The sequence below is a fragment of the Anabrus simplex genome, chromosome 4 (assembly GCF_040414725.1).
Source record: "Anabrus simplex isolate iqAnaSimp1 chromosome 4, ASM4041472v1, whole genome shotgun sequence".
NCBI classification, from domain to species: Eukaryota; Metazoa; Arthropoda; class Insecta; order Orthoptera; family Tettigoniidae; genus Anabrus; species Anabrus simplex.
Genome location: NC_090268.1, coordinates 76,652,025 through 76,678,662, shown reverse-complemented (window position 1 = coordinate 76,678,662; position 26,638 = coordinate 76,652,025). Strand labels below are relative to the sequence as shown.

General features: G+C 40.9%; 1 protein-coding gene across 1 annotated transcript in view; it reads left to right on the top strand.

Annotated features, from left to right (window-relative positions):
• The window catches only part of LOC136872176 (uncharacterized), a 95,354-nt gene extending 72,128 nt beyond the window's left edge, over positions 1-23,226 (top strand). The window contains exons 11-12 of the mRNA XM_067146014.2: positions 12,507-12,676; positions 12,880-23,226. Of these exons, the coding sequence (XP_067002115.2) occupies positions 12,507-12,676; positions 12,880-21,380 (8,671 nt within the window). The 3' untranslated portion in view covers positions 21,381-23,226. The remainder of the gene's footprint in view (positions 1-12,506; positions 12,677-12,879) is intronic.
• Positions 23,227-26,638: the final 3,412 nt, after the last annotated feature.

Sequence of the window (26,638 nt, the reverse complement as noted above, 5' to 3'; positions counted from 1 at the left end):
GGGAGAAAACTAGACTTATAGGATTATATAGAGCCTATACAGGAGAAGCAGCATGGGGAGATATCCGTGAGAGGTTTCAGTTGGAAAATAATTATATCGGCAGGACTGACCACAAATATAAAATTAGAAGGCATTTTAGCAGAAGCGATTGGGGTAAATTTTCATTCATTGGGAAGGGTGTGAAGGAGTGGAACAGTTTACCAGGGGAAGTGTTTGATCCTTTTCCAAAATCTGTACAGATATTCAAGAAGAGAATAAACAGCAACAGAGAAAATAAATGAAATGTTAGAGGGCATTCAACCAATGCAGGTTAATGTAAATAAAAAATGTGTGTGAATAAATTAATTCCATCCCCTGGTCTAAGGAGTTTGGACAGCCAAAGTAGGGGACTGCCTGTAGGGGTGAAATACAGTGGAGACTTGAGGGCCCTGGGACTGCTACGGTAGCTGTGAAGGCCCTTCAGGAACTCTGAAAAGTGGTGGCAAAAGGGGCTCTGGTTAAGACGCAGCAGGTCGTTATGCTACTTAGGTTCCAGAATGGGTAAAGGAAAAAAAAAAAAAGTAAATAAATGCAATGTAAATTTTAATCTTATACCAGTTGTACAGTGTCATTTGAAGTAATTCCACATACTGTATATCAGTTGACTATATTTGTAAGTAGTACAGGAGATATTATAAGTAGAATTTTGTAAACAATATAAATTTATTAAAGATGAGCTGTTTAATAGAAAAAAATTGTTAGCATAAATTGTATAATATTGTATTATAGGAAAATTTTCTTCTCTTGTTAATTTAATATTTAGTGCTTGACAATAATGTATTTTAGTGTACCATTTGCCACCGAGGTAGACACCTCATTTGCAAATAAAGAGATTTTGATTTGATCATCCCCTCCTAACACTAATCAAAATCAAAAAATGAAGAGATTCGAAGCTTCAAAGAATGAAGATATTAGTGAATGAAAGGGAAGGGCATGGAAAGGAAAAACTCCCTAGGCCTGCGTTCTTGCTGTCCAGTTTTTGCGTCTCAAGTAGGGTGATCGTTAATGGTACAATCGCGATCACAAGAATTCCGGGTGGAAAAGGAAACAGCTAACGTTTGGTCGAAGATTTTGGCCAACCCTGAGGATGAAGGAGAAATAACCAAGGCAACGTCACATGTGTTTGTCATCCAGGAGGCGTGGCCTGTCCTGTTACGCACTCAGAGGTCACTCCCAACACCATTTTCTTGGGAACTGAGTAAGATGTTTCTATGGTTAAATATTCTTGCCATACTGGCTTCTCCTAATCAAGGAAAACAATTAATTAACTGTAATTTACTTGTGAAAAAATGTGCACGATGTAATCCCGCCCCAATACGTGTAGCATTTAATTGTTTGATCGGCGCTGACAATAACTCCATAGGAACGGTTTACCAAACACCCTTGCTATTAATAAAGTAATGAAGAACCACTCTTTCCATTTTTCCCTAATTAGTTTCCTCCAATCATTTGAATTGCTAGATAATTATTATTTTTATGGAAAACTAGTGCACTATTTAAGATTATGCAAATACAATTATATTCATGTGCAGGAAGCGTTCATTTTATTTATTTACATATTTCTTACAAAATGCACTCCTTTTTTTTTTTAAAGACATTTTACTGCGATATTATGAGAATATCTTATTTTTATTATTACCTACCATTATTTTTTTGGATTGTGAATAATATTCTCCATTTACATGTTAAAGTAGTTTAATTTAATGGGGCCAATATTGACAAAAATATGGGTCATGATTTCTTACAGTGGTTGAGCGCGATGATATTGAAGTCATGGTCGAGACTGCTATCATTTCAGCCAGCCTTCGCACACAAGAATTACAAAGAAACTGGAGAATATGACCCTCAATGAGTTGATATACACAGTACATCTGTTGCCTCAAGGACTCCCCTCATTCCCCTCTCTCGTCGTTGTCAAGCCAGGGCGGGGCGTGCGGGCAGGCGAGAAGAAAGTACCTTCCCCTCCATGTCTTTCATTCATGCTAGATATCCCGTACTTCACTCTTCAGATGTGTGCGTATGTTACGTGTCTAATGGATGTGACCTATGAGAGATAATGTGTAAGCAGGTACTGGGCAGTTCTGAGGGCTGTACTGATTTCTTGCCTGAAATGAATATTTCTCGAGTGTACAAGACATCTCAACAGCCCCAGGCCTTAATACCAGGTACTAATTACCATTAGGAATAATAATAATAATAATAATAATAATAATAATAATAATAATAATAATAATAATAATAATAATTGTTACCGAGTTTTGGTGGTAGGTAGAGGTGTAAGAAGGTGCGGGCGTGAATGGGTCTCAAACTACGGAATCAAAGTTAATGTAAAAGTTAACAAGGTTATATTTCCTTTTCAATATTAAGTAATAACAAAGAACAGGTACTTAGTAGCCGAAACACAATTTGAAATGTACAATTACAGGGATTACAGAGTTTGGGCTTCGAGCCCTGAGTTCACAATTTTTGAGCAACTAGCCCAACTTTCCGATATACAAATTTTAACAAAGGGGCAGAAGACCCCAATCAAACCCTGGAGCACTTGCTCCAAATTACACAGTAAAGCCTCCTCGAGGCATACAACACTCCGTTTCCAAAAGAGCCACACGCTCTTTAATTTAAGCCTCTCCTAGGCCACACCAAACTCCACCTTCAAGTTGTCCTCAACGGACATAAACACAGGGGTAAAATACCCAATCTACTGAGGTCTATTAAATGAAAAGCAGGTTAATTGAATGACCTCTAAAACAATTTGAGAGGAGGCGAACTTGCACTCCTAATACACTTTGATTTTAAAACCTACTTTGGCACTAGGCCGTTATTACAAGGGCTAATCCCATACTACAGAGGTGACTTAATAGCAATTTACATTACATTACGGAAGAATTGGTTGAGAGAATAAGTTCACCTCAAGACGATGTGAGTGGGAGCTCGAGAGGGTTAAGCACTCTCTATCCCGATATGTCGTTTTAAAATAGAGTAGATACCAGTTGTTTTTACATTTTAGGAAAAGGTTACATGGTTGAACGCTTAGAACCCGCCCCGAAAGTTAAACTGCTGAGCAAGAAAAGAAAGAATTTATTAATCGGCCATTACCTTATTGTTGACCGCCGCCGAGGAAAGAGGCGCTTCCCGCCTCCTGCTATGTACTTAATACACTGAAAGATGGAACAGAAGTGGCCCGGAGACCCTAAAATCAGCAGTTTATATACTCTCGCGGAAGTTTCTAGGCGTTAGGGGAATGAAAACACCCTCCCACAAAGATTTTATTGGCTAGGGTACAGAAATATATTCAAGTTGGGAGAAGATACCCATGATAGGTCAGAAATTAATAGAAGAAATTCGTGATTGGATACATTCAAAACAAGGGGAAAAAGAGGGGTATACAGCCAACTTAAACAATAACAGAAAGAAATTTAACAAGAAACAAACTTTTGAAATAAAAATTTCTCCAACAAATAGTTCTTTGACTCCGCACTTGGGTGCGCTATTGTTGATCTTCAGTAGTGTCCTCTAGAAGAGAAAGTTCACACTTCTTACTTCAAGCGAAACAAAAACACATCAAAAGTGACACAGTTCAAAAACTCAAAATTTTCCACGTGGTGACATCTTCTGAGAAAGTAGAGAATTAATAGAGTAGATAAAGTTCAACCTTCCTCCAGAAGAGGAGTTTCAACTGGCGCAACTTTTAAATAAACGGTGTAGAGGTGTACCGCCCGGTACAGACCTCCCCCCCCCCCAAAAGTTCCTCCAGGGGTGACACATGAAATCAGTTTGAAACAAAGTCCAAGTAATGATGTTGATACAAAGATAGATAGCAGAAGCATTTACAAGATTTCTTAATTCAGTTTCAAAATGTTGTTGTTGCAGGTGAATGAAAGTCTTTAAGTTTGTAGAATTTGAATTTCTGAAGATAAACTTTTAATACTTAGAAGTGAAGAAAATTTTTTTGCACGGTCCACCAAATATTGCTGTTGAATTCCCAAATGTAGTTATCTCTTATAGTAACTGTCCATGTAGTTGATGTTGATGAAGTTGGATGGCCGGACCGGCCGTTGCAGCTTGCGTCCAAAAGGAGGCCGCTCGGACCCCTCAAGTACCCTGAGATACCGCTCGCCCGCACTATGAGGGGTGCAGAGGTGTTGAAGCACGCCGCGCCCGCGGTGAACATATACAGGCTGCGGGCAAGTAGCAGGTCGTGCGCCGCACGTCAGCCTTGGCCGGGAGGAGAGCTCCGGCTCGCCGTGCACATGTCGTCCTCGCTGGGGCCGAGGGGGCCCGACCTTGGCTCCAGTTGCTGCACGGCGCCGCGCGGCTGCGGGGGCACTGAAACATTAAGCTAGGCGGCAGAATTGTGTTGGACTATCATCTTCCTTGAGGGTACAGGCTTGTGGAGAGGTTGAGGGGCCAGCGGCGTGTAGATATCCATGGCATTTCATCTAAGCCAGCCACTGAGTGTGGTGGAGCAGGAGACGGGAGCGTGGTAATGGCCGTGACAAGGACAGGATGGCAGTTTAACAATCGGGGGAGGTTTACAAGAAATGCTTGCATATAAAATAAAATAGAAGGAGCAGAATGCCTTAAGAGTTGAACTCAAAAAAAAAATATAACCTTCATATCCTTTCAAATTATATGAAGCAAATTGAAACTAAATTTACACCGGTTTCACCTGTGACAGGTGAACCCTAAATATCCTCTCGGTGGCTGGATTGCTTAGTAACAATGTAACCGGTGTGAGAAAATCGAGAATGATGCATGGCCCATGGAATCTGGGGGCAAGCTTGCCCGCGGGAACAAAATTCTTGACCATAACCTGGTCACCTACCTTCAAAGGGATGGGTCTCCGTCCACGATCATACCTTTCCCTAACCTTTTCATGAGACACTTTAAGATTGGCTTTAGCCTTCTTCCAAAGATCTTTAATATTGTCCGGATCTATTGTCTCGGGTAGAATGTCACTCAGAGACCAGAGGTTAGAGAGCGGCGTGTTGGGAACAAACTTGAACATCAATGAAGCTGGAGTGAACTTATGAGATTCATGAATCGCCGAATTCAAAGCAAAAGCTAACCAATGCAGGGACGTGTCCCACCTGGAAGGATCTTCATGATGATAGGCGATAAGTGCGGACCTGAGATTACGATTAACCCGTTCAGCCAGAGATGGTTGAGGGTAATAAGCAGAAGTGGTTACATGAGAGATGGACAAGTCAAAACAGAATTTACGAAAAAGATTTGATGTGAACGCCTTAGCATTATCAGATACAATATATTGGCACGGACCAAAAGAAGCAAAAATAGAATTTAGACAGGTAATGGTGGACTGAGCGGTAGCCAGCTTAGTCGGAAATAACCAAGAAAATCTGGTAAAACCATCTACACATACAAAGATGAATTTGTTGGCATTTCCCTTCGACAGGGGGAAGGGTCCTACATAATCAATATACAGGCGTTCCATGGGGCGCGACGCTTGATGAGAAGACAAAAGGCCTACTTTAGTGGACATGGTGGGTTTACTGATCAAACAAGATTTACAAGCTTTTACAAGTTCCCGAATTTCACCGTCCATACCTTTCCATATGAACATTTCACGAATCTTCTCACGAGTTTTAAAGATTCCAAGATGCCCCCCCAATGGGGTCTCATGATAGTATTTGAAGATCATAGGTACAAGAACCGCTGGAACAACAACTTTCATCAACTTATCATGCCTCGAAGGGCAACATAGAACACCATTCCTCAGAACATAAGGGACAGCATGTTCCCCAGAAGAAAGGGTTTCCATTATCGGAGCCAGCGTCGGATCTTCACGTTGGTATTTCTCAATATCCCTAAAAAGCATGGGAGCATCTGTTAGGATGGCATTAACCTCAGATAGCATGGACTCGGGAGGTGATGAACTGTCGACCGGTTCGTGGGTCTCGACGTCGTTATGAAACATACGGCTGAGTCCATCAGCAACAACATTTTCGGTGCCTCTGATATGTCTAACATCAAACTGGAAGGCGGAAATACGAATAGCCCAGCGGGCTATAGACCAGTACGACGCGGCCTACCTAAGACCCAGCTTAAGGCTTGATTATCTGTCTCCAGGTCGAATTTAACGTGTTCCAGATAGAGACGGAACTTTTCTAAGGCAAATAAGACTGCCAAACCTTCGAGCTCATAGATGGAATACTTGGCTTCTTGAGCCGACAATGTCCTAGACGCATAGGCGATGGGTCGCCTCCCTAGTTCAGTCTCTTGAAGAAGGACTGCAGCTACTGCTGACGACGACGCGTCGGTTTGGACGATGAATTTCTTCGAGAAATCAGGCATAGCAAGTACAGGGGCATTACAAAGAGCTAATTTAAGGTCTTCAAAAGCGGCTTGTTGAGAAGGTCCCCACTCGAATTTGATGCCTTTCCTACGAAGAAGGTTTAAGGGCGCCGCTCTATTAGCAAAGTTAGGAATGAACTTTCTGAAGAAATTCACCATACCAATGAACCTGGCGATACCTTTAATGTCCTTGGGAGGTTTAAAATCACGGATGGCCTGTGTTCTAGAATGATCAACAGCTACACCATCGGGTGACACAATATGCCCTAGGAAAGACATAGAGGGCTTAGCGAAGGCAACCTTGGACAACTTAACAGTTAACCCAGCCTTACGAAGGCGATCGAGAACTTCTCGCAGATGATCTAGGTGTTCTTCAAAAGTCTCTGAAAATACTACGACATCATCTAAGTAGTGATATAAGTACTCGAATTTGATGTCGGAGAAGACCCTATCTAGTAGCCTAGTGAGCACAGCTGCCCCCGTGGGGAGCCCGAAAGGCACGCGGTTGTATTCGTATAAATTCCAGTCCGTGGCAAACGCTGTAAGGTGTTTAGACTCTTCGGCAAGGGGAATTTGATTATAGGCCTGATTTAAGTCCAAGATGGTGAAGAACTTGGCCTTACGAAACCATGAAAAACAAGAATGAAGGTCGGGAAGGGGCACAGATTGTAACACCACCTTCCGATTGAGAGCCCTGTAATCAATGACAGGCCTGAAACCTCCTTGGGGTTTCGGTACTAGAAAAATAGGCGAAGAATACGCTGACTTAGAGGGCCTAATAATACCGTCCTTCAACATCTGATCGATGATTTCCTTCAGAGCCTTCATTTTAGGTGGATATAGCCTATACGGTGGAAAACGGACAGGAATCGAATCCGTAACCTCAATTTTGTATTCAATAAGGTCAGTGACACCAAGAGTATCAGAGAACACCTCGGGAAACGACTGACACAGTTTGCGAATACTATCAGCCTGCTCCTCAGGTAGATGTCTAAGGTCTAACAACATCTCATCCTGGATAGGCGAAATAGAAGAACATGACACAGAATTACACTTTAATAGTGGGATTTTACAACTGGAAGCAAATTTGAATGTGCACGACCTAGACTGCAGATCGAGCACAAGACCAGTGTGAGAAATAAAGTCAGCTCCCAATATAATGGGGCAAGACAATTGCTTGGCCACAAACAATTTAACTTTCCATGTAAACTTAAAAACACGAATTTTGACCAGTAAGGAACCTAGAATTTCTAATGGAGATGAATTAGCCGAAACGTATTGAACAGGAGAAGAGACATAGTCAGGAAGTTTACAAACCGTTTTCAATTTATAATACCATTCAGCCGCAATAATCGAACAAACACTACCTGAATCTAAGAGAGCTGTTATAGGCTCGTTATTTACCTCAATCTTAAGAAAAGGAACAGGTGCGGGGGTATCCGCCGCAATCCTAAGACATTCTTTAGGGCATTCAAAAGATGAACTTGAAGGCTGATCGTTCTCTGCATTTACAATCTGTTTACTAGGGGCTGAGTCTCGGGAAGATGGATTAGTCGACTCAGCCGAAGCCACTAGTCACTTTTTATTATTGGCATAGGTGGAATTTGCACCAGAAGTTGAGCAGGAGGGGGTGCTATTTGAGTTTGGGCAATTCTTGGCGATATGTGAGAAGGCCCCACATTTAAAACAGCCTTGTGCTGAACCAGCTCCATTATTTGCCCTACTACTTTTGACTAATGGACATTTATTGCGAAGATGGTCAGGCGACCCGCAAGCATAACATTTACGGGGCGTGACTGGTCGGCGAGGTGGTGGCCGAGTGTTACTAAAGGAAGGCGGGGGTTCTTTCGCTACACGCAAAGAATCGGCGTATCTAACTCCTTCCGCTGAGACGGCCAACGCTTCAAGTTCAGAGAAAGTTTGCGGGCACGCCGCAAAACACAAGTATGACCTATAAGATGGTGAAATGCCTTCCACAATAGCTTGTACAATTTGATCCTCAGGGAAGTGAAGAGCAAACACCCTGGTATAAAACTTAATGTCTTGTATGAAATCAGCCAAGTTTTCATCCAACCTCTGTACTCGATAATAGTACTTTTGAATCAGAGATGACCTCGCGCGGGCGGGAATAAAGTTTGCAAGCAAGTGTGCATGAAAATCTTCAATAGATGACTGTTCAGCTATGGCTCTTACTATTTTGTCGGAGAGAATACCAATAGCATACGGATAGATAATTTGCAAGATTTGACATGGAGACAGAGAAAAAACAAGGGCATGATCCTTAAATTCCACTAGAAATCTTAAAAATGAAATTACGTCACTGGTGGTATTAACAGAAAACTTGGATATACCTCTGAGCAACATTGCCAATGGATGAGGCAAGCTACTAAATCCGGGTGACATAGTAGGTAAAGATTTCAATGGCAAGGAAGTCAATTCAGAACGGATGTTACTCAATGATGCACGACGTTCAGATTCGTTGTCCAATGGGGCAGGGATAGTTTGAGCAGCAACGGTTATCCTATTAACTTCTCCCTTGGGAGGCGCTTCCTCATTACCTGGATTCACTATGGTGGGTTGATCAGATTTGGGAGGAACTTCCCCAGTTAACAATTGAGTGACCTTACTAGATAACTCGGAAATATTTTCCAGGAGCGTACTAGCTTCCTTCCTCTGAACGTCATTCAGTTTTAGAGACAACAGATCGTTAACCCTATTCGAAAAATGATATAGCCTGCCTTGCACACGCTTAATTTGATTTGGAGACGGATCATTTTCATCAAAAAAACTAACTACAGAAGCTAGCCCAGTAATATTCTCCGTGATCGTGGAAAGAGAGTCGTCAATTTCTTTCTCTCCCAAATTGGGGATGGAAATGGGCAAATCAAGGGACTCTCTAAGCTTGTTAGTGTCTACTGCAACCGTGCCTCCAGATTGTACATTTCTAATAGTCAGTTCATAGATCAACTCCTCCTTGCGCAAATAGTTAAGAAGGAGAACATCGCGAGGGCCGGGCATGATAACAGAAAAATTTTGAAAAACCTCAATAAAAAAATTTCCAGCAACTGAGAAAATGGTTAGAGTTCGGATCAAAACAGAGTTTAGCCGTCAAAAGGGGCTAAATTGAGACCCATTCAACCACGCTCTGCTACCACTTGTTACCGAGTTTTGGTGGTAGGTAGAGGTGTAAGAAGGTGCGGGCGTGAATGGGTCTCAAACTACGGAATCAAAGTTAATGTAAAAGTTAACAAGGTTATATTTCCTTTTCAATATTAAGTAATAACAAAGAACAGGTACTTAGTAGCCGAAACACAATTTGAAATGTACAATTACAGGGATTACAGAGTTTGGGCTTCGAGCCCTGAGTTCACAATTTTTGAGCAACTAGCCCAACTTTCCGATATACAAATTTTAACAAAGGGGCAGAAGACCCCAATCAAACCCTGGAGCACTTGCTCCAAATTACACAGTAAAGCCTCCTCGAGGCATACAACACTCCGTTTCCAAAAGAGCCACACGCTCTTTAATTTAAGCCTCTCCTAGGCCACACCAAACTCCACCTTCAAGTTGTCCTCAACGGACATAAACACAGGGGTAAAATACCCAATCTACTGAGGTCTATTAAATGAAAAGCAGGTTAATTGAATGACCTCTAAAACAATTTGAGAGGAGGCGAACTTGCACTCCTAATACACTTTGATTTTAAAACCTACTTTGGCACTAGGCCGTTATTACAAGGGCTAATCCCATACTACAGAGGTGACTTAATAGCAATTTACATTACATTACGGAAGAATTGGTTGAGAGAATAAGTTCACCTCAAGACGATGTGAGTGGGAGCTCGAGAGGGTTAAGCACTCTCTATCCCGATATGTCGTTTTAAAATAGAATAGATACCAGTTGTTTTTACATTTTAGGAAAAGGTTACATGGTTGAACGCTTAGAACCCGCCCCGAAAGTTAAACTGCTGAGCAAGAAAAGAAAGAATTTATTAATCGGCCATTACCTTATTGTTGACCGCCGCCGAGGAAAGAGGCGCTTCCCGCCTCCTGCTATGTACTTAATACACTGAAAGATGGAACAGAAGTGGCCCGGAGACCCTAAAATCAGCAGTTTATATACTCTCGCGGAAGTTTCTAGGCGTTAGGGGAATGAAAACACCCTCCCACAAAGATTTTATTGGCTAGGGTACAGAAATATATTCAAGTTGGGAGAAGATACCCATGATAGGTCAGAAATTAATAGAAGAAATTCGTGATTGGATACATTCAAAACAAGGGGAAAAAGAGGGGTATACAGCCAACTTAAACAATAACAGAAAGAAATTTAACAAGAAACAAACTTTTGAAATAAAAATTTCTCCAACAAATAGTTCTTTGACTCCGCACTTGGGTGCGCTATTGTTGATCTTCAGTAGTGTCCTCTAGAAGAGAAAGTTCACACTTCTTACTTCAAGCGAAACAAAAACACATCAAAAGTGACACAGTTCAAAAACTCAAAATTTTCCACGTGGTGACATCTTCTGAGAAAGTAGAGAATAAATAGAGTAGATAAAGTTCAACCTTCCTCCAGAAGAGGAGTTTCAACTGGCGCAACTTTTAAATAAACGGTGTAGAGGTGTACCGCCCGGTACAATAATAATAATAATAATAATAATAATAATAATAATAATAATAATAATAATAATAATAATAATAATAATAATAATAATAATAATAATAATAATAATAATAATAATAATAATAATAATAATAATAATAATAATAATAATAATAATCTTCTTATTCTTCTTTTCCTGCCGCTTTTTCCCACACCTGTGGGGTCGCGGGTGCGAACTGCGTCGCACATGTGGATTTGGCCCTGTTTTTACGGCCGGATGCCCTTCCTGACGCCAACCCTCTATGGAGGGATGTAAGCACTATTGCGTGTTTCTGTGGTGGTTGGTAGTGTAGTGTGTTGTCTGAATATGATGAGGAGAGTGTTGGGACGGACATATACACCCAGTCCCCGAGCCAGAAGAATTAATCATAAGCGATTAAAATCCCCGACCCGGCCGGGAATCGAACCCGGGACCCTCTGAACCGAAGGCCAGTACGCTGACCATTCAGCCAACGAGTCGGACAATAATAATAATAATAATAATAATAATAATAATAATAATAATAATAATGATAATAATAATAATAATAATAATTATAATTCCTTTGGGGTCAGAAGACAATGGTAGTTTACCAAGGAATGTTAGATAGGAAAGGTGAAATTGAGGAGACAAGATCATGTACCTGTAAGCAAAAGGCTCTATGGTCCCCAAATCAAGAGCCTGTGATGTTACCCCTTTTAGCACACTGTTGGAACTGTCAGGGGATACCCTGGATGTATTCTATGCTACCAGACTCAGTTCATAGCATTTTGGCATGATAATGAATTTAAAATCCTGAGAACAGTTTTCATCCTAAACTTCAATGATTACAGTTAACCCTCAACTGGAATCATACGCCTGTGAGGCAGCCGCTAAATTTCCCCACGGCCATCCCCTCTCCTTTCGGAATCCTATTGAATTTATAGTTATTTACATGAAGAAAGAATGGTAGCGTACCCTGTGATAAGGAAATTGTGCACTCAACATGGATTATGGACATCAAAGTGTAAATTTATATTCTAAGTTTCCCAGTAATTTTATTTATTTTACTGGTTATCTGTAAAAGATTGACTGAGTGCAGAAATGTACATTAAAAAGTTCTAGAATGTTGAGAAAAAATGGAAAGGTTCAAATTTTTGGATCTTCATTTTAATATTTCTGCATTTTCTTTTGGGTTTGTAATTATTTCTTTTAGGTTTTGGTGTGATGTGATTGAAAATGAATGTTTAAAATTTAGTTCAACCAACAACAAAATAAAAAAGAACTGACTCATTTAATAGAAAATATCTGGAGTCTGATGGTCACCATGGTACCAGTTCCATTACAAAGCTATATTTTAATATCATTTGAGAGTTCAAGACAAATACTTACCATCAGCAACGTGAATACAGATGCTGAAGACATTGCCCCCTTATTCTTAAACTTCGCTTGCATTGATAACACTAATACCTACTTTGTCCTTTTTTCTCACTTTTGTTGCACTCTAGTAAACGAAAGTATCTCATTATTTCAGGTCTGTGGAAGATATCGATATGTATACTGGAATGCTGTCTGAGATACCACTGGAAGGAGGTATAATTGGACCGACCGTCACCTGCGTTCTTGCTGACCAGTTTGTGCGTCTCAAAAAGGGGGATCGTTATTGGTACGAGACTTCTCAGCAGCCCCAGGCCTTCACACCAGGTACTAATTACCATCAGGAACAGATTTATCAGATATAATTTAATAATAATAATAATAATAATAATAATAATAATAATAATAATAATAATAATAATAATAATAATAATAATAATAACAACAACAACAATAACCAAACTCTAATACTGACTACCCAGCATAGAACTTTAAGAATCTACTTCATTACTGTGAACTTTCTTTTGCAGAACAACTGGACGAGATACGGAAGACGACCCTAGCAAAAGTATTATGTGACACGTCTGATTCTGTGGGTGTACTGCAGCGACTGGTAATGCGCTCTGTGACGCCGATGAACCCTCGTGTGTCCTGCTCTGAGCTACCTACGCCAGACCTTTCCAAGTGGCGGGAAGTGGAAGGCAGCTATGTACAGGCCAGTATAGGGCGTGTAAAAATACCTAGCAGCCAGATCCACATTGCACCTCCGACTAGTGCAGGTCGATTGACAGCCATAGCGGGCCTTGGGACACCAACTCTCAAAACACTTGCTGTCGGTGCTACTGTTATGGGCGGTCGTATCTTTACTGCTGGTGGCACAGCTTGGAGTGGACAGCTGCCATTAGCTATTCCAGTCCCTTTATTTGATGTAGTTGATTATTCTGGTGCAATAGACACAAAAACGGTAGATCCGCCAATAGTAGGACATGGTATTCTGTGGGAAGGAACTCTATCTACAGACTCTTATGGATATGCCAATTTTGAAGGTAGATTTTCAATGCCCAGATACATACATGGAAAAGGATTTGAAGAATTTTCAATCAAATGGTTGAGTGGAGAGTTTTCATTTTATACTAAACTTACATGGGATTCAACTCGCAACATTCCTATCACTGTTTCAGGAAAATATTCTTCACCCGTATATTTACAAGAACGAGCTCAGTATCAATATCTGAAAGATCCTACAAATGCTCCAGCATCATATTCTTTCAATGATGTTAGCAGTGGTTTTGTTCCTAACCCCACCATTCAAAATGGCCCTGGAGTATACAGATCACCATGTATACTGCATGGTGCATACTCTACTGACAGGAAGACTTTCTATTGGACTGGAAATATAACTCTGATAATACCAAATGCTGTTCCTTATGATACGTGGGCAAATTACTGGTCACAAACTAATGAAATGGGTCTATTTAAAAGGTCATCCTGGTTAACATCTTCAAAACCTGGAGTTTCAGCAGCTACGACAAAGTCTTCTGTAGCTGTTGGAGTAACTGTCACGTCTGGAAGTGTAACGGCCAGTTCTAATGGCTCAAGTCCTGTGACATGGTGGAATGGAAACTTTCCTGTCGCAATTCCTGTCCCAATATTCAACAGAGTACTGACATCTTCCACAGGAAGCGGAAGTGTGGTATTTGGGACAGGCGTTTCTTGGAGTGGGTCCTCTACAGCTACTGGACTACTGAGTTCCAGTGTCACAGGCAACTTCTCACTACCCATTTATGTTCATGGGCCAGGTGCTAACCTCTCCATTCAGTGGTGGGAAGGAAACTTCTCTATGCAGACTCAGACTCTTTGGAATACAAGTTTAAATGGCGCTTTTCTGCCTGGAGTAACATACACATCTCCAATTTATTTACAGGCACCTAAAAGTTATGGCACTCTTCAAACCGTGTTAGATACTTTAGATGACATCGATGACGATCCTACCTTACAGTTACTGACACCTTCAGGAGGGAGCGCTGGGTTGGCGTCTAAAGTACCAATAATTCTCCATGGAAACTACACGCCGGATAAAACACAGTTTTATTGGACAGGAAATATAACATTTATACTCCCAACGGCACCACCACTTTCCTCCAATACATTTACAATTAAAGTAGGTAGTATATACGAATCAGGAGTGACACCGACTAAGTCTCTTTCTCTTGGCATGACTGTGGAAGGAGGTCGAATATCAACCACTGCAGGAAATATTTGGAATGGAGAGATCCCTGTTGCTATTCCAGTTCCCCTCTTTGACTCTGTTGCCATCCCTGATCCTGCAGGTCTCGAAGGCACTGATCCACCAGTATATGGCCACGGAATAGTTTGGACTGGTGGAATTAGTTCTGATTCTTCAGGTTATGCAAATATGGAAGGTACATTTTCAATGCCCAAATATGTCCAGGGAAGTGGAATTGCTGACCTCGACATCCAGTGGCTTAGTGGAGACTTTGTTTTCCATACACATCTTATTTGGAACTCAACAGGAATCGTGCCTACATCAATAATGGGAAAATATTCATCCCCAGTCTATCTTCGGGCCACTAAACAGTACGAGTACTTGAGGGATCTCATGCCTGCATCTGTACCATTATCAAATCTGAATGCTGGTTTTATGTCTAAAACCACTATTGTCAATGACCCCAGCATTAAGAAAGCTCCAATAATTTTGCATGGTACATATTCTACTGATAAAACAATGTTTATTTGGTCAGGTAACGCGACTCTAGTTATTCCAAATACAATTCCTTCCCTTTCCTTGCATCTAACGACAAGCTCAGAGAAGATATCTATGATGAAATTGCCAGCAAAGAAGCCAACATTTTCTATGGCAGTTGGTGCAAGCGTGACATCGGGTAGTATAACTGCGAGTTCAGGAGGTTCAAGTTCCGTTACATGGTGGAATGGTGCCTTCCCCGCAACCCTTCCTGTTCCTTTATTTAACAAGGTGATCTCAGCTTCTGCCGGATCTGGGGCGATAGTCTTTGGTAGTGGTGTCTCTTGGAGTGGATCAGTGGTACCCAATGGAGCTGCAGGCTCAGTATTATCAGGAACTTTCTCTCTGCCTATATATACCCACGGACCAGGAACTAACTTATCCATTGAATGGTGGACAGGCACATTCTCTCTACAATATAACAACTTGTGGAACGCCACATTAGAAGGCGCTGTTTTACCGGGAGTCACATACACTTCCCCCATTTTCTTCAGACAAGCTAAAAGTGCTGACAGTTTAGATGTAATGATCAAGGACTATGTTGATGCAGAGAAGATAAACAAAGAGCTAGAAGTTAACTTATTAACTACAGGAGCAGCAGGTACGGGACCTAAAATCCCCATTATACTTCATGGAAATTACACTCCTGACAAGACTCAATTTTACTGGTTTGGAAATGTAACTTTTATATTACCCCTGATGCCTCCATCAACACCTATTGAACAAGAACTAGGGATAGTTAAGACTGCAAGTTATAATTTGAGTCCCACTACATCGTCTGGTCCCCCTCTTGTTCTTAGTGGAATTGTTACAAGTGGCTCAGTTTCATCAGGAACCGGAAGTGTTTGGAGTGGAGAAGTGCCTGTGGCTATACCCCTACCCCTCTTCGACTCTGTTGCTAATGCAGGGCCTGTCGACATGGATCAAGCTGCACCACCCGCTTTTGGGCATGGAATACTGTGGGATGGAACAGTGTCAACAGATTATTCAGGAATGGCTAAATTAGAAGGAACATATTCAATGCCAAAATTCGTCCACGGACCTGGGCTTGCTAACTTTTCCATTGAATGGGTAAATGGAAATTTCATGTTCAGTTCACGTCTTACTTGGAATTCTTCCTTGAGTATGCCGATTTCTTTTACTGGAAGATATTCATCTCCGGTTTACTTAAGAGCCATAAAGGAATTTGAATATTTGAAATATACAACACCGTCTTCAATGTCAAGCTCATTTTACAAAGCGAGTGGAGCATTTTTCTCCAGTCCGAGCGTTGTAAATGATCCAGCTGTGCTCAAAGCTCCCTTAATTTTACTGGGTGCATATTCTGTTGACAAGACTACATTCATTTGGTCTGGAAATTACAGTATGATTATTCCAAATGCAATTCCTGCTCTGTCCCAGTCTGAAAAATTGCATTCTTCTTGGATGACTTCAGCGACCGTACCAGGAGTTGCACCAAAGTCACCAAAATCCTCCATGGCAGTTGGTGTAAGCGTGACATCGGGTAGTATAACTGCGAGTTCAGGAGGTTCAAGTCCTGTTACATGGTGGAATGGTGCCTTCCCGGCAACCCTCCCGGTTCCTTTATTTAACAAGGTGATCTCGGCTTCCACCGGCTCTGGGGCGATAGTCTTTGGTAGTGGTGTCTCTTGGAGTGGATCAGTGGTACCCAATGGAGCTGCAGGCTCAGTATTATCGGGAACTTTCTCTCTGCCTATATATACCCACGGACCAGGAACTAACTTATCCATTGACTGGTGGACAGGCACATTCTCTCTACAATATAACAACTTGTGGAACGCCACATTAGAAGGCGCTGTTTTACCGGGAGTCACATACACTTCCCCCATTTTCTTCAGACAAGCTAAAAGTGCTGACAGTTTAGATGTAATGATCAAGGACTACGTTGATGCAGAGAAGATAAACAGTGAACTAGAAGTTAACTTACTAACTTCAGGAGCAGCAGGTACGGGACCTAAAATGCCCATTATACTTCATGGAAATTACACTCCTGACAAGACTCAATTTTACTGGTTTGGAAATGTAACTTTTATATTACCCCTGATACCTCCATCAACACCTATTGAACAAGAACTAAGGATAGTTAAGACTGCAAGTTATAATTTGAGTCCCACTACATCGTCTGGTCCCCCTCTTGTTCTTGGTGGAATTGTTACAAGTGGCTCAGTTTCGTCAGGAACCGGAAGTGTTTGGAGCGGAGAAGTACCTGTGGCTATACCCGTACCCCTCTTTGACTCTGTTGCTAATGCAGGGCCTGTCGACATGGATCAAGCTGCACCACCCGCTTTTGGGCATGGAATACTGTGGGATGGAACAGTGTCAACAGATTATTCAGGAATGGCTAAATTAGAAGGAACATATTCAATGCCAAAATTCGTCCACGGACCTGGGCTTGCTAACTTTTCCATTGAATGGGTAAATGGAAATTTCATGTTCAGTTCACGTCTTACTTGGAATTCTTCCTTGAGTATGCCAATTTCTTTTACTGGAAGATATTCATCTCCGGTTTACTTACGAGCCATAAAGGAATTTGAATATTTGAAATATACAACACCGTCTTCAATGTCAAGCTCATTTTACAAAGCGAGTGGAGCATTTTTCTCCAGTCCGAGCGTTGTAAATGATCCAGCTGTGCTCAAAGCTCCCTTAATTTTACTGGGTGCTTACTCTGTTGATAAGACTACATTCATTTGGTCTGGAAATTACAGTATAATTATTCCAAATGCAATTCCTGCTCTGTCCCAGTCTGAAAAATTGCATTCTTCTTGGATGACTTCAGCGACCGTACCAGGAGTTGTACCAAAGTCACCAAAATCCTCCATGGCAGTTGGTGTAAGCGTGACATCGGGTAGTATAACTGCGAGTTCAGGAGGTTCAAGTCCCGTTACATGGTGGAATGGTGCCTTCCCGGCAACCCTCCCAGTTCCTTTATTTAACAAGGTGATCTCCGCTTCCACCGGATCTGGGGCGATAGTCTTCGGTAGTGGTGTCTCTTGGAGTGGATCAGTGGTACCCAATGGAGCTGCAGGCTCAGTATTATCAGGAACTTTCTCTCTGCCCATATATACCCACGGACCAGGAACTAACTTATCCATTGACTGGTGGACAGGCACATTCTCTCTACAATATAACAACTTGTGGAATGCCACATTAGAAGGCGCTGTTTTACCGGGAGTCACATACACTTCCCCCATTTTCTTCAGACAAGCTAAAAGTGCTGACAGTTTAGATGTAATGATCAAGGACTACGTTGATGCAGAGAAGATAAACAGTGAACTAGAAGTTAACTTACTAACTTCAGGAGCAGCAGATACGGCGGGACCTAAAATGCCCATTATACTTCATGGAAATTACACTCCTGACAAGACTCAATTTTACTGGTTTGGGAATGCAACTTTTATATTACCCCTAATGCCTCCATCACCACCTGTCATGACAAGTAATGTGAGGCTGACTTCATCACCCGTCAATACCTTTATTCCTACGAAGCCTATCCGTAAACCTCTTGTTTTGGGTGCAACTGTTATGGGTGGGAAGATCTCAACGACTGCAGGCTCGGCCTGGAGTGGACAACTACCCGTTGCCATTCCAGTTCCTCTCTTTGATTCAGTAGCCACTCTAGGAGAAATAGACATTGAAACAACTGATCCTCCCATATATGGACATGGCATCCTCTGGGAAGGTACAGTATCCAAAGATTCTTCCGGTTATGCTAATTTTCAAGGAAAATTTTCAATGCCAAATTATATACATGGAAACGGGATTGCTAACTTTACCACGAAGTGGCTGAGCGGAAGTTTTGTGTTCTACACAAGACTAGTATGGAATTATACCATAGATGTTCCAATTTCTGTAAGTGGAACGTACTCGTCTCCTGTGTATTTACAAGAACAACCACAATATGAGTACCTCAAGGACCCTGCATATGCATCAATGAATTCTTTCTCTGATGTCAGTAGTGGCTTTACCTCACAACCGTCTATCTCAAATGGCCCTGGAGTATTCAGATCCCCTTGTATATTGCACGGCATCTATTCAGATGACAGGAAGACGTTTCTCTGGTCTGGAAACTTCACATTAATTGTACCAAATGCAGTACCTATTGATCTCTGGCCAGGTACATTATCTTTACCTAAACTTACTGAGAAATCATGGCTTCAATCGCAATTCACTTCTGGTGACTTAACAAATAAAACAGTGACCTCTGTGCCTATTGGACTTAATGTTACATCAGGTAAAGTAACAGCAAGTATGGATGATTCTATTCCCATCACTTGGTGGGATGGAAGTCTTCCTGCTGCCTTACCAGTTCCTTTGTTTAACAAAGTAGTTACTGCATCAAAAGCATCCGGGCCGGTCATTTTTGGAACTGGTGTCTCATGGACTGTGACGGCCAACACCAACACAGCTGGGGTTTCTATGCTGAACGGTACCTTTTCATTGCCAATATATGTCCGTGGCCCAGGGGCTTTGTTTTCTATTCAGTGGTGGAATGGGGACTTCTCATTACAAGTGAACACGCTCTTGAATCAAACCCTAGATGCTGTACTCCAACCTGGAATAACTTACTCTTCACCTATTTATCTTCGAGCGAGTCCAATAGTCAATTCTCTTGCTACAGACGTTAGTAAGATTGATAGTATTAGCAGTAATCCAACACTGCAATTTGTAACCAGTGCAAAAGGTGATATGAGTGCCGAGCCTAAAGCTCCAATTATCCTCTATGGCACTTACTCTCCGGACAAAACTCAATTCTGGTGGTCAGGCCTTGCTACCCTAATGGCACCGCCACCTACTCCATCTCCACTGACGTTGCTAAAGCTGCAGAAAAAAATGAAAACTAGTGTAACATCACCCAAGTCTTCTGTAAGCAGTAAGATTACATTAGGAGCTGTTGTCACCTCCGGTAGTGTTGTGGCCAACAGCGACTCTTCCAGTCCTTCAATGTGGTGGAATGGAGAATTTCCCGTAGCAATCCCATCCAACTCTTTCGACAGTACAAACAGTTTAATGAGTGCTTCTTCTCTATTTGCTCAGGGTGTGTCATGGCAGGGTTCACTTACTAAGACATCGCTAAATGAAATTGTACTGCAAGGAACTTTCTCCATGCCACGCTTTATTCATGGTGGTGGCTTAAAAAATTTCTCTATTGAATGGTATAGAGGCCAGTTTTCTTTCCAGATGAGTCTCTTATGGAATAGCACGGTGGATGGTCTTGTACTTCCAGGAGATACATTCTCTTCCCCTATCTACCTACAGCCAGTAGGAATGAAGAACAAATCCGAACCCTCATTCTTAAACTGGGATCAACCAGCACCTCAGATTGACTCTGAGAATTTGGTACACTTCATTTCAAAGAGCCAAGAAATTATAAGTGGAGCAACTCTAGTTCCTGTAGTCCTTGAAGGAACATATTCATCAGATTTCTCTAATTTCTGGTGGAGTGGTAATGTAATCCTATCATTTCCTGTTCCCTTAAACCCACAGTCTTCAGCAGAATTATTTGCAAGAATACCATTTCAACAAGCCCCTAAAGATGGGAAGCCAGGGAAGCCTACTAAACCTGCTTGGCCAGTAAAGCCTACTAAACCTGCTTGGCCAGGAAAGGTTAGCACGACTATCGGTGTGTCAGTTGTGTCTGGAAGTATAATAGCTGGTCTAGATGGAAATGATTCTACTGTTTGGTGGGATGGTCAGATCCCTCTCTCGATCCCTCTCCCAGCAAACGACTCGCTTACCATGGAAGGTACAGCTCCTGCTCTCCCCCAAAATATTACATGGACTGGCACCTTGGTGAGTGATGCTAAAGGAGGGGCTCTTTGGGAAGGGCAGTTTTCTTTACCCAGTTTCAATACCAGTAATGGCATATACACTAATTCCACAACTCCCTGGACAGGTCATTTCTCCTTCAAATTGTCTTTCCTTTGGCCAACCTCCGCAGATGGGTTAGTGAAACCTGGAGTCGCCTACACATCACACGTGAAGTTAATTAACAGTGCCCCAAAGAAAATGAATACTCTAGTTACAGACATTAATGATGGTAATGATGTACAACCTGAACCTTCTCCCAGCCCCACCACTGAACGTCCACCTGAACCAAGTCCGAATGTTGGTCCATCTACAGAACCTCCAGCTCCAAAACCTAATACATATGTACCAATCATATTAAAAGGGTCTTTATCACCAGATCAAACAACATTCCAGTGGATGGGAACTGCAATTATTTCTTTCCCCATAGTCTCCTAGAATTTGACTTATTTTGAGACTTTTGATTTTGAAAATGATGCAGTTGATTGAAACACCAAATACTGTCAACAGTTATTAGGTTCTTTCGTAATATTGTTATCGTATTAAGTTTGATATTTTGTCATTTCTTACTCGATTTAAAAGTTATTCTTAAGCTATGAACCCTGGTGTCGAAGAATTTTTGTTACTTATGTTGCATGAGTCATGTTACAATATCGTTTATTTAGATTTGAACATTTTTTTATTCTGTCCTACGGTACTAAGGATTGCTAATACATTGCATCTAGAAATGTAATTAATGTTTTAAATATCTTGCCAATTATCATTGAGTTAGTGTTATATACTCTAAAGATAGCATTGATGACAATGACTGTGAGTGAAGTCTACAAGGGGATGTTCCGATCCACGATTCGACGAAACAAGTTATGACTCCCCATCAAACCGGTGATCGGGTTTATTGTGTATATACTTAGAACATCACATAGAGCTCATAATAAAATACACAAACAAACTGAATAATTTTGTGAAAAGTAGTTGTAACCCTTTTAGAATACAACATACAGTTACGATGCCATCATTAAAGTATTTAGGGAGCATGAAAAAAATAGAATTTTCATTAATGTGTTATAAAAGCCTCTATATAAAATAAAAGTTTAAAACTTAAAATTCTTCATCTTTACCTAGTTATTTTTGGGATCGCTGCAGCCACCCAGACACATTTTTTTTCACAAATTGATTTACATCACACCGACACAGATAGTCGATGGCAATGATGGGATAGGAAAGGGCAAGGAGTGGGGAGGAAGCACCCATGACCTTAATTAAGGTACAGCCCCAGCAATTGCCTGGTGTGGAAATTGGAAACCACGGAAAAGCATCTTCAAGGCTGCCAACAGTGAGATTCGAACTCACTATCTCCTGAATGTAAGTTCACAGCTGTGTGCCCCTAACCAGGTGGCCAAATCGCTCGGTCAATTTAGTTTTGGCTAAGGGTTTAAGGTCAGATGCCCTTCCTGATGCCACATGATTTTTAAAATTAAAATCTTAACCCAGGGTCGACCTGAATTCGAACTTCAGTCTTCCAGGTGGAAACCAACAGGTTGATATTTTGTCAATTCTTAATTGATTTAAAAGTCATACTTAAGCTATGAACCCTAGTGTTGAAGAATTTTTGTTACTAGATATTTTAGATATTGAACTAATTACACCCCCATCAGAAAAGTATCTAAATTAAATTAATACCTAATTTTGGAATCATAACAAACATCATAACAAATATATATACATCATTATATTTAAAAAAATATGATATTCAAACAGTCCGACACTTAGATATTATGTGATAACCACACATCTTGACAGGTTTAGCAAGTGTTGAGTACACGCTAAACAAGTATTAACAACAGTGTATAATTTACTAACTCAATGTAATTTACATCACAGCGACATATGGCATGATTTTTAAATGTCAGAAGTATTTTGTTGATATTTTAGTTTTAATGTACGTACTTGTTTCTTTTACATACTTCACAACGAACTGATGGATATTAGAATGTGAATGTTTCCAAATTTATAACTACAATACACTGTACATGTAGCGAAGAGAGCATTATTTGCTTTTGGAACTTATGACATAGAACTATTAGGTATGAAGAAGTTGCGGAAGGTTTGCAATAATGAAAATGAAAATACCTATATTCCTTTTACTATTAATCTTAAGTGGGTGAAAGTGTGAATGCATGTTCATTAATGACTGAACTTCAAGTGATGTGATATAAATTTGTACTTCAAAATAAGAACCTTGATATTATTTATACAAATTTGTAATAAAGGATGTAAAATATAATTATGATGTGTAGTTATTTGCTATACCCTCCTTCAGTGGCGGCTCGTTTGGGAGGCGCTAAGGCGCGCGCCATCCACGGGGTTCCATTAAATTAGGGAATTTTAATCTTAAATGTTAACAAGCGAAATATTTTACTATTATTATCTAGGGCGCGAGTTGTACTGTACTGCGGCCCGATGCGCTGCTGGCCCGGCGCAGGAGGGCGCTCTCTCATAGCGGACCAAATACTCCGAGTCTCGCTAGACTGGCCTTGAGGGAGCCAATCAGAGGCACAGTAGAGATGTGCTGTTCTAACGGAGATACCGGCGCGTTTCTGCCGCCGCCCATAGTTGCAGCCAACCTACCCGAAACATTGCTGATTTGATTTCTATTTAACAGGGGTCAGTTTGTGCCATTTGTCTCCTGAAACTAGGAACTATTTTACTGAGGCACTTACCTGAGTTAAATGTGCCGGTATATATTTAAAATAGTCTTGTAGTTTTTAGGATTATTAACTAACGAAACGAGTAACGACTGTAACTACTGTCTCCTCGCACTTGACTCATGTTGGCCATACTCACTGGAGAGCGCGATGTTTAGCTGCTTGTTGATGAATGATCTCGTGAGGTGACTGTGACGAGGTGAAATTAGGAGAAAGGTTGTGATTTATATATAGGCGTAGTGTTATGTTTGCACTTCGTACAGAATGATTACCATCGAACATATTAAAGAACTAACGTTTTCTTCTCTTTCTATTGAGAAGAAAGTCGAACTGAAGGAGTGTGGTAGGCCGACACCAGACTTCTCGTTGAAAAGACCGGAGACCAAGGAAAATGAAAATAGAGCTTTCCAAAGACAAATTAATTCTCCTGACGTATATAACAAGAACGCGCGGATATGTGGAAGTGATATCTCAGAAACCTTTTACTGCATTCCTTGCCTGCTATTCTCCCGTTCTAGGAAAGGAGATAAATGGATCACCACAGGGGTGATATCAATAGTACCATGGACTTTGAAATGCTTGGTAAAGTCAATGTCGTGTCTTGTTTGAGTGATCACTACAGCGAAACTATTCGTAAACATAATTCGATCGAGGACAAGAACAGGCAAATGTTAATAATAATAATAATAATAATAATAATAATAATAATAATAATAATAATAATAATAATAATAATAATAATAACAATAATAATAATAATACAAACAAAAGCGGACATGAAGAACGCACAAATTCAACCCGAAGACATTTTGAATCGAAACATATATAGAAAGAAAATTGACACGTGGGAAGTTACTCCAGAGAATGAAGTACCAAAAAGAGCAGGTACCAAGTGGACGTAAGAAAGGAAGAGGAACTTTAGTCAACAGATGAAAGCATATCATAAATAAAGCTTCGTGTGTTCCAAAAGGGACCATTCACGCATAATAATAATAATAATAATAATAATAATAATAATAATAATAATAATAATAATAATAATAATAATAATAATAATAATAATAATTGCATATGTATTGCACCGTATAGTGTTCAAAGTGTGTATCTTGATGACATGGTTTGAAGAACTTGAGATATATTATGGAATTATGAAACTAAGGCGCGCCCCCCACTGCTCATATCCACGAGCCGCCACTGCCCTCCTTCCAAAAATACAAAATCTGTTCCACAATTTTGATGATGTCTCATGTTCCTTGGAATAATAAGGTGATTCTACTTTGTTAGTAGCCTATCCCTGCTCATGTTCTCAGTCCATCTTCTTGGGGGAGCTTAAATAAGAACACCGAGCATCACAGAATTAAATCAAAAATTGCAACAGCTTTTTCCCTAGGGGATTTGTGAGGAAGTGTCATATGTTGTTGAGGGTGATTGTAAATGAAGATTTGACTGTCATTGGAAGAATGCATGTACACTAGACTTTACCGTAAGATTAGTGGTAACCTTCAGTCAACTAGAGGGGCAGTGGCAGGTGGTGCAGAAAATCAGTTGTTTGCTATAACCCATCTCCCCCTCTAAAAAATAAAAATATTTAGAAACTTATGCATTTTTCAAGAGGCTCTCCACTGAGATTTCAATACTGGACAAGCACACAAACAACCTCAACACATATACACATTCCTCATACAAAACTAATTAAACACACAATAGCACCTGCAATGACAAAACATTCATGAACTCAGAAATACTTGATGTGAGCACGCAAAAACAGATCTTCTCAATGTTACCAAAATCATTGAAATAAAACCAGCAATGTCGTAATGCAAAATTACATGTTATGTTGTTATGGTGAAATTTATAAACAATACTTTTTGTAATTAAAGAAAATCACATTATCATGTCCTTATTTTGACAACATAAAAAGTACAATCTTTGCAGTTAATCAATGTACAAATGTGGCTATGGAATAGGCAAGTTTGGAGTATTGAAGGACCTGGCAGGAACAGTTGATGGCTTCCTCTACAGTATTTTGTTTTCCCCTTTGCTTTGAGTGATCCCCTCTTAAATACTACCGCTGAGTCACGAGGGTGCCACCTGCCACGTTCCCATTTCGGTCGAAATGCAAGTGTGACCAGTGCTGCCTCTCTGAGGTCAAATGAAGATTTTATGTAGTCAAATGAAGAATCGCTGTGAGGTGATGTCTTGGCTGTTGTTTCCACAGCACATTGGAAAAGTTGGGCACGCATGCGCAAAAGGGAGAGTTCCTGTTTTCTGGCAAAAAGCTTAGAAATTCTTGCTGAGCTGTGATCTGCACAGCACCCAGTGTGGAACGCACGACTAGTTGCCTGGTTGTAATGAGAGTTGAATGATTTCCTATTCTTTGGCTGACGTCTTTTTCAATGCACTGTATTTGATTGTAGATAATATTATTAAAGTAATTTATTTTTCAAATAGACAATGTGCTGCAGAACTTCAGCACCTAAGGTATGGCTGCCCCTGCAGAGGAGATTGATTCAATTTTTAATTCGAATACTCATTTATTGGTAGAGGAATTAGGGATTGGAATAATTTACCAAGGGAGATGCTTCATTCATTTCCGTATCCAGTCAGCATTTCCAAACAACTGCAGCTGCGATGGCCTTGTTGTTTCCTCTAGAAACCTCTTATGATGGGAATGGGGCATGGATTGTCCAGGAAAATACAGTTAAGTAGGTGGCTTGGGTCTTGTTCAGCACCACAATCACAAGAGGTGTCTGTATTTGCTGGAAGCATCCTCCATTTCTTTAGGTTGGTCTTGCATCGAGGGCTGACCACTCTTAAGCGGTTGAGGATTGTCCATACTGGGTAAGGAAGGTCGGCACCAGGAGCTAGTTCTTCTGCTGGTGACGTGTCTGTGGGCAGTGAGCTCCTCCATCTGTAAAGATGAGTTGTCTCTGGTGTTCCCTCCAGTTTCCTCCTAGCAAGCAAGCTCTTGCGGGATCTGAGGTGAGACCT